This window comes from Dermacentor albipictus, chromosome 9 (genome assembly GCF_038994185.2).
Source record: "Dermacentor albipictus isolate Rhodes 1998 colony chromosome 9, USDA_Dalb.pri_finalv2, whole genome shotgun sequence".
Lineage (NCBI taxonomy): Eukaryota > Metazoa > Arthropoda > Arachnida > Ixodida > Ixodidae > Dermacentor > Dermacentor albipictus.
The window spans coordinates 122,810,193-122,819,768 of NC_091829.1; the positions used below are offsets into that span (position 1 = coordinate 122,810,193).

The 9,576-nt window shown below is 47.8% G+C and overlaps 1 protein-coding gene across 1 annotated transcript; it reads left to right on the forward strand.

Annotated features, from left to right (window-relative positions):
* The first annotated feature begins 7,022 nt into the window (after positions 1 to 7,022).
* Positions 7,023 to 7,940, forward strand: LOC139050193 (uncharacterized). Its single transcript, XM_070526400.1, has one exon. The coding sequence runs from the start codon at positions 7,023 to 7,025 to the stop codon at positions 7,938 to 7,940; it is 918 nt and encodes a 305-aa protein (XP_070382501.1).
* The last annotated feature ends 1,636 nt before the right edge of the window (positions 7,941 to 9,576 follow it).

The window sequence follows — 9,576 nt, forward strand, 5'->3', positions numbered from 1 at the left end:
GCTACCTTATTGGGATTAGTGAGTTTGCAAATCCTCACTCGCCTAGACGTCGCCATGTCAGTCAACCTTTGTCAGACTAACATTTTTAAAATATTTCGTTACGTGGACGATTTTTTGTTCTGTGTTCAGTGTTCTCCGGCTGACCTTGAGACTGAGGTTGCCTTGGTAGTGCCAATAGTCCAAGAATGCCTTGCGCCCCTTGACGTTACCTACGAGCTCCCACAGGATCATGAGATCCGGTTTTTGGATTTGCGCTTAGCTTGTTCGGATATTCATACGTGTTGGTCCTATGAACCTCGTGCTAACAAACCACTTCTTCCGTTTCATTCTGCCCATTCCAAGTTGATCAAGAGAGGCATTGCTAACATTTGCCTTAATAATGCTTTGAAAAAGTCGTGCCACCATACTGTTTCGTCTAGCTTTGCCTCTCAGTGCGATCGGCTTTCGCAGGCTGGTTATCCCGTGTCCCTACAAGTGTCAATAGCAGAACGAATTCTAAGAGAGCGCAGAAAAGACAACCAGCGCGCAGATAACCCTGTAACGACTAGGGGTAGGACTAGCGTCATCCCTTATATTCACACCGTCTCACATAATCTTCAGAAAATCGCCCAGCGAGCGAATGTTCGTGTAGTGTTTTCTGCCCCTAACAAGCTAATGAGGATTTGCAAACTCACTAATCTCAATAAGGTAGCTCCTCTTTCCTGTGACAAGAAGCACAAAAATAAGTTTGTCAATTGCACACATTGTGTCGTTTATTGTTTTCCACTCAAGTGCGGAAAACGTTACGTTGGTCAAACTGGCCGATGCCTGAATGACAGGCTGCGCGAACATAGTTACAATGCCAAGAATTGTATCACAGCTGGGGGGTTTCTTGCGCAGCACTGCAAAACGTGTGGCTGCGAACCTGTCTTAGAGGAGTGCGTCATTCTTGGTCGCAGTCGTAATCAGCTCACAAGAGAAATCATCGAAGCAAAAGCTATCATTGGTCTGGGCCATGCATGTGTAAGCTCACCTTCGTTATCATTATCTAACAATGAATTGGCGTATCTCCGACTGCAGCCACAGGCTGTCTGAATATGTTACCACTTGGTTACTATCGGTTTTGTTGCTTAATTTCTTTGTTATCTCCTGATGACATATGGTTGCCGAGTGTATAAGTAGTCTTGTGTCACGAAATAAAGTGTCAGTTGGAACTTAGCGCTCACTCTGTTTTCCGTTTCCTTTGATTACCCCTACCTCCTTCCTTTTTTGCTCTTCCGAGCTGCGCTACAAGCCTAAAACAGGCACAATGAAAGTCACGCACAGAAAAGGCAGCGTTCATACTGCGACTAGAAACGTTGGCTTCGCTTTAGAAGGGTGGTAAGGATAAGTACCTCACCAACATAGGGTACCAGTCCGGTTGTATATCGAGTCCATCATAAACATGTTTTAGGTGTAGGGTCATTTGGATAAAATGTACCCTTGTAGGTACCACCGTTTCGGCGTTTCCGTCCATCATTCGCGTTTTCTACAAACTGTGCATTCAAACGCGAAAAACATATCGAAAGGTGCACTATTGTCAGAGGTTGGCAGCAGGTATCGCACCGTATGAGCATCAATCTCAAAGTATTTTTTTTAAGTCCGTTGGAGGACATCGCATAATAGGATGGTGTCGGTGTAGCTAATAAAATAACGTTCAATTCTCTCTGGTACATCACAAAGATGACAGTTAACAGAAGATACTCTTTTTTTCGTAGCCATGTTTTTACCGGTATGGTTTCACTATGAAGTTTATAAAAGCATGTTTTTCAGCAAGGAGATAAACACATTTTGCGAACTTCCTTTAGTACAGCATGGCCTGGCCATTTAATGTAAAGTGATCGGTAAAATGTAGGCGGAAATCACGTGGACAGTAAATCTTTGTACTACGTCTTGCGTGACAGAGAGTACAAGTATTCAGCGGAAAACCGAACTGTCAGGAAACGAACCGCCAAGTAAACTTCTTGCATGAACCCCCACAAGCATAAACGCGAAGAAAAATTTGAAGAAACAACTAAATCAGGTAACGCAGTAACAAGTGCCACTTGCATGTATGACCGAATTATAGGATGTGAAGTATCGCAAAAAAGGAAGAAACGAGACACTATTTGCCGCACATAAAAATGTACTAAGTCCAGCCCACCTTCACTAACAGGCCTAAAACTATTGTCTCGCCTCATGGGCTCCAAAGTTGAAGACCATACGAAGGTTGCAAAAATCTGGTGAAAGCGTTGGATGTATAGCCTAGCACAATGAATAACTTGCAATAAATAGTAAATATTTTGTTGCCAAGAACATATTGGAGGCTTCGGCATTTCCAAAAATAGAAAGTCGCTGCGGAACGAATGTCTGGGCGTAACTTTGTAGGGCTGAAACCCGTTCTTTCCAATAGTTTGCGCTTAATTTATATGCGTCTAGCGGCACGCCAAGAAACTTTGGCGGGAAATCAGTCCACTTAACTCCTGCAAACTGTTCTGGTGTATAGCACCATGAGCCAAACAATAAGCCTAAACTTTTTGAAGAGTTCATTCGTGCTCCTGATACGCTGCCAGATTCTTCTATTTTTGATAGTACCTTTTAAACACTGGACTTATCCATGCAGAAGGACACTAGATCATCTGCATAAGCTAGGACCTTCACTTCATTACCCACTATATTGAAGCCATGGATGTAACTCGACTCAATTACGCTTAAGCATAGCGGTTCCAGGTAAAGGACGAATAGTAGTGGGGACATCGGGCATCCTTGTTTCACTGATGAGCAAATAGAAACGGGTTCGGAGAGTTGGCCATTAATAACTAAGCGAGCAGTCTGGTGTAGCTAACGCCGTTGAGCACAATGGAGCCAACATTGGCATGCTCTAGAAGAGAAAATAAATAGTAGTGACTGACACGATCAAAAGCTTTAGCAAGGTCTACCTGGAGCATTGGAAGCTGCTCAGTGGAACCATAACAGTATTCAAGAAGTGTACGGCCGACATGTATGTTGGTTTGAATTCATTGGCCCCTACTTCCACACGTCTGATGGGAACGAATTAGAATTGACATCGCAAATTGCAATCTGTTAGATAAAACTTTTGCAAAAATTTTGTAATCCACATTTGAAAATGTGATTGCTCGGTAGCTTTCAACAGAACGCTGTTTCTCTTTATCTGAACTTTTGGGAATTAAAACTGTGTGGGTTCTGCAAAAAGATTGCGGAAGGTCGTCCACCTCTAAAGTTGTAATAAAAATTCCCAATAATATGGGACTGATAATTGATTTGAACTCTTTGTAAAATTCACTTGAAAGTCCATCGGGGCCGGGTGTTTTCGACAAAGGTAGCTGATCAATGTATAGCTCAATTTCTTGCATCGTAAGGCTACCACTGATGACTGCACAGTCATCATCCTGTAACGGTTTTACAAGAGATACAAAACTCTCTAAAACTTTTGCATCGTGATCGTCCGGAGGGGACTAAACAACACAGTGTAGTAAGTTTCGGACTGAGAAATTATGTCATTCGTATTTGTTAGATCTTCGGAGTATATTTCCGGAATTGCTTTAGAAATACCGGGACGTCGCTAGTCAAGTAAAGCTTGACGTGTTGGTTGCTCAGGCTGCACAGCATGCCTATTTCGAGATTGAATTCGCGCACCTCTGTAATGCAGTGCATAATGTTTTGTAACTCACATTTAAAATTGTCTATGTCAACAATATAAGTACCTGGCATTTTGCATTCCGTCTCATAAAGGCTACATAGGCTCTCAAGAAGCATCTTTTCTTCACTCTTTCTATAGAATGATTTCACCGATCCAATTTCTATGGCCACTGTACGAACCTCTTGTTTAAATAGTTCCCAAGCAGCAAATAATGGCAACTCAGTTGAAAGAGAATTTGTTAGGGCCATGCGCACGCGATTAATGAATTCCTGATCATTTGGGAGCTCAGAGTTAAGCTTCTATAGTGCCCACTGTGGTCGCAAATTAGTTACAGATTTTTCACCAATCTTTGCGATAACCATACGATGATCAGACAACGAAACTGGGATAGTAATACAGGATAGTCCTCGATAGAGGGGTGATGAAGAAACATAAATCCGATCAAGGCGGGCGTAGGAACGACCTTGAATTCGCGTATAAGAGCGAGCTTCCTGTCCCGACACTCCTATATCAACGAGCCCTGCATTTTCTATTATGTTAGACAAAATTTCACCACTCCTGTCCCGCTGAGTGTTAATACCGCTTCGATCGCCTCGGATCACCTACAGAATTGAAATATCCCATTAAAACAAAGCAACGATCATAGTCCAATAGACTAGCCACAGTATCAAATAAAACAATTCATTTTGCAGCGTCTTTATACGCATAGACGTTGACTATTCGCCATGGCACACCCTGCAACACAAAATCACATATTGACCTTATATATATATATATATATATATATATATATATATATATATATATATATATATATATATATATATATATATATATAATATATACATATATATTGACCTTCAATGTCGACATGGTAACTAAATGCTGAAAAAATGAGGCTCTTCTTTAGAAACAGGAAACAGCCCGCGGATAAACCAAGAGCGTGTGAAACGCAAGCATTATACTCAGAGAGAAAAGGTCGCAAAGCCCTTTCTGTCTCGTCATAACTCTCCCTCTTCGTCTCCTGCACGGTAACGAAGTCGAGGCGCTTCCTAGTCAAAAGCCGGTGAAGCTGCGCCTGTTTCTGCAAAGACCTAAGGCCTCGTATGTTCAAAGTTGCGAAGAGAAGTTGCTGGGACAGGACCATGGCGACTACCAACTATTTGGACTTAATGATCTATGTGATGGTCCTAGAGGGCAATGGTGAGGCTCCCTCCGAACTCCCACCACGCCTTCTGGCCCGTGATCGTCGGCACTTTCCTGAGTATTTCGATGTTTTGCGGCGACGTCCTTTTCTTGTGGTACAGGTTCTTGATTCCGATCTGTTAGTCGCACGGCGCTTCGGAATCGAAGTATCCACGCTACTTCTTCTGTCCTCTGCTAGCATAGCGCACGTGTCGAGATGCTTGGGTGTATCGGATGAGTCATCTCCAGCTCCCTCATTCACTTCCTGGGCAGCAACTGGATCCGTGGTAGCGGGTGCTTCTTTGAGTTGTTGCTTCAGTTGGTCATCTTTCTCTTGTCTACTTTCCTTTTTCACGGGCATTTCTGCGATGCCATTGTCTTTAACATGTAGAGGTGCTTTACTGTCACAGCTGGTCTCCGCGGAAGAGGGAACGTCTCCAGTCGCGTCGGGAACCTCCGTAATATCCATTATATGATCTTGCAAGCTTTCATCCGGAGGCCTTGTTCTGTGTCGTAACTTATCGGCGTATTTTATGACACATTCTGCAGCTGTGTGGCCAAAGCGCTGGCAGGCTTTACAACGTGGGGTCCTGCAGCTTCGACGAATGTGTCCCACCTTGTTACAGCACAAACAAAGCGGGGGCCGGCCTGGAATTAATACAAGGCTCTGTACTCCACAAACAAGTAGTAGATGTGGAACGTACCCCACGCTGACTCCATCGGCAAGAGTCAACACCACGTCACGATTTAACGTAAGTATTTGTTCCATCTCTGATACTCTCCAGATTTCTGCTGATATAGACTTGACTTTCCCATAAGCCTGGAGCGCATATCGAATGTAGTCGTCGTCCAAACGCTCAGGAAGCCACAAAAGCTTCATTCTAACTTCCATGGGCTCAGGATCAATAACGACGCAGCGTCTACCTTTTACTGATAATTCCTCGCATGTGACTAGCTTTGATTTTCTCATCCCTGATTTGCACGTCACCATCCACACGTGCGACATCTGAAATTGACCGATGGAACTTATTTCGTTCAGGTCAATAACGTTCCGAAGGGCGTCTCTGAAGTCTTGGACTCTGTACGGTGGACCACTTAAGTCAGCATGCAGGAAAACGGAGTCCACAACCAGCTTATCGGTAGGAAGACGAGGTACTACAACACGGTAGTCATTGCTGCTGGCTGAAGCCTGAGCAGCACCTCGGCCAGGAGCCGATAAATCCTAACCAAACGGCTAGCAGATGGTAGGAAGAAGTCGAATTTGTCAACAACTTGAAGCAAAGTCAACGGTTTGGCGTGATAGTTCTGAGGAAACCCGGCAACGTGGAGAGAAGTAATTAACTTCTCCCCACCTTGCAGGTTTCCGTCTAACTATTACGTGGAACAGGAGTATGTGGCACTGTAGCAAGCATGTGACGTTCCTCGGGCATAATCTTCGTTAGCCCGCCAGGCTCGGTAGGCCTGGCGGGCCAGTGGCCACAGTGGTCACCGCACCACAATAAACACTGACGAGCACAGCTGCTCGGCGATCAGTTATTGTTCATCAGAACCACGCTACGGAGCGTCCGCCTAACGGAGGGTGCCTCGAGCCCTCCCTTGTTCACGAACCTGGGCGGATCGGGACACTGGCGACAAGTACCCACGGATCGTCTCACGCCGCCGCGAGTGGCGAAACACCAACACCGGTGCTACCGCCATGCCGCTGTACGGAAGGCTCGAGCCGTTCGAGGGAGGTGGGTCCACCTGGCCAGTTTACAAGGAACAAGTCCACGTGTTCTTCCTAGCAAACGACACACCCGAGGCCAAACAGTGGGACATTTTCCTGGCCAGCTGCAGGACCCACGTTTTCAGTCTCCTGCTCGACCTTCTTAAGCCAACCACGCCGCGTGTTAAGACGCTGGGTGAGCTGCACGCCATACTGCACTCGCATTTCAACCCAGCGCCGTCCACACTATTGGAGCGTTTCCGCTTCAACAACCGGAGCCACCCAGAAGGATAGACCCTGGGGCAGTTCGTTGCTGCGTTACGAGGGTTAGCGAGTGCCAGCGCCTTCGGAGACCAACTCGACACTCTGCTCCGGAACCGTTTGGTCTGCGGCATTAACAACACCGCTATACAGGCGCGACACCTGGAGCTCCCCGACCCCTCCCTGGACGACGCCGTGAAGGCTGCCCTGGAAATGGAAGATGCCGCCAAGGACGCCGCTGAGATTACACGTGCGACTGGCTCACCGTCGGCGAAAGCTGCGGTCAACAGGTTGGCGACAAAGTGCAGTACCTGCGGTCGCTGTGGTGGTGCCCACTCCCCCTCACAGTGCCAGTTCTCTCAAGCACAATGCTTCACTTGCGGGAAAACTGAGCACCTGGCGCGGGTATGCCGAAGGGGGAGGACGAACAACGGACAGCAGCAGCAGCCTGGTTTAAGCCCAGGTACCACACAATCCCGCGGCCAGGGTAGCCGTCGCAAAGGTATGCGGCGGGGGCGTGCGGCAGCAGGCTCAACTTCTTCCGCAGCCAGGCTCCATGTCGTGGCCGAGGACCCGCCGATTTTCGACATGCGGCACACAGGTCCTGTGCCGTCGTCTGTGCCGCCGTACATGCTAACCCTTGAAATCTGCGGGCACCCCATTTCCATTGAGCTGGGCGCAGGGGCCAGCATGTCGGTCATGGCCAGGAAACTCTTCAGGCGTACTTTCCCCGGCGTGTCCGCCGAGGCTTCAGGTGTGATGCTGCGCAGCTACACCGGGCTCTCCCAGGTTCAGGGTCAGGCACAGGTCAGCGTTCGCTTTGGCGACAGGGAGGCAACCCTTCCCCTTTACTTAACGAAGGGGTCGTCGCCGACGCTGCTGGGCCGAAACTGGATTCATGCACTGGGCATTCGTCTGCCAGAGTACCAGGAAGCCTGCGTGCACGTGCTGAAAGACGTCCGTAGCCTCCTGACCGAGTTCAAGTCCCTGTTTCAGCCAGAGGTGGGCAAAGTTGCCGGCACGACGGCTGGCATCTATGTACCTGAGGGAGCCCGGCCACGTTTTTTCAAGCCTCGCCCACTGCCATTGGCCCTCAAGGACGGGTTGACCCAGGAGCTGCAACGGTTATAGCGACAGGGCATTCTGGTGCCCGTGAAGACGTCTGAATGGGCCGCTTCCATAGTACTAGTCCTCAAGTGACACGGCAGTGTCAGGATCTGCGGGGATTTCAAGGTTACCATCAACTCCCAGATTGAAGATCTTTTATCAGCGTTGTCCGGTGGACAGACGTTCACCAAGATCGAACTCAGAGATGCTTACCAGGAGCTGGTGCTCCAGGATGCATCCCGAAAGTATGTCAGAATACAGAACACTTCGGGGCTTTTCAGTACACGCGCTTACCCTTTGGCACGTCCTCAGCCCCAGCCGTATTTCAGAGGGAGATGGACAACCTCTTCAGGGGCATGAGACACGTGGCGGTGTACTTGGTCGATATCCTGGTTACTGGCAGCGATGACGGGGACCACCTGCAGAACCTGCACAGCGTCCTGGCACGACTGAGCACGAGGTCGCGGAATGGAATCCCGGCCACGGCGGCCGCATTTTGATGGGGCGAAATGCGATAACACCCGTGTACATAGATCTAGGTGCACGTGAAAGAACCCCAGATGGTCGAAATTTCCGGAGCCCTCCACTACGGCGTGCCTGATAATCAGAAAGTGGTTTTGGCACGTGAAACCCCATATTTTAGTCTTCTGTTGACGAAGGACACGATATAATATATCAGTGGTTGCCTAGTCACTGTGGCATACATGGCAATGATCGAGCAGACGCAGCTGCCCGGTCTGCCCATGACGGCGTCAACTGCGTTTCCATTCCTCTTTCAAGAGTTGACGCAGGGGAAAAACTTTCCGCACTTGCGCATGACCTGACATTGGCTCAGTGGAATTCACTCGAGTTCACAAGTGCACGCCTTCATACCCTGGACCCTAATTTACAGCTCCGTATTGCGCCCCGACCTTCCACGACGTAACTGCGCCCTTCTAGTCCGTCTACGGCTAAGAGTAGCATTTTGAAACGCGTACCCCTTTCTTATCACTGTGGCCAACAGCATACTTTGTGACTTCTACGGGTGCAATGAAACAATGGCGCTCTCTTGCAAATCACAGCACGTGTCATCATCGTCGTCTCCGAGCTGCTGCTAGGCTGCTGTTTTATCTGCTGCTGCCCACTTTTAATTGAACATTATTACAACTTCAACGACCCACTAGAGGGAAGTTTGTGCGCAAAGGCCAAGTCCCGCTCATACTGTCTAAAGGCAGTTAAAATTCTACTCACTCAATCAGTGTGGGTCAACGACATTTGTTTAGACAAAACAATAAAAAAAACGTCAGCCATATGTAAAAAATTTAAGTACCCCTAGATTAGTAAAATCGTCATTCAGAGAGCAGTCAATAGCGGCTAAAAATATGTTACGAAGTACAGGGGCAACGCAAGAACCAATAAAATTCCTTGTCGTTGAATGTAAAAGTTTTAGTTAAAAGATCTGAAGGTGGCTTTCAAATAAAATTCGAGCAAAGACATGAAGCAATCTGCTGATACACCACGTGAGTTTTGAAAGCCCGCTTCTTTCAATGCAATCTCGCACAGCGACAAACCATGATGCGGCATTACCTGCCTCGGTTGCTCAGTGGCTATGGTGTTGGTCTGCTAAGCACGAGGTCGCGAGATCGAATCTCGGCTACAGTGGCCGCATTTCAATGGGGGA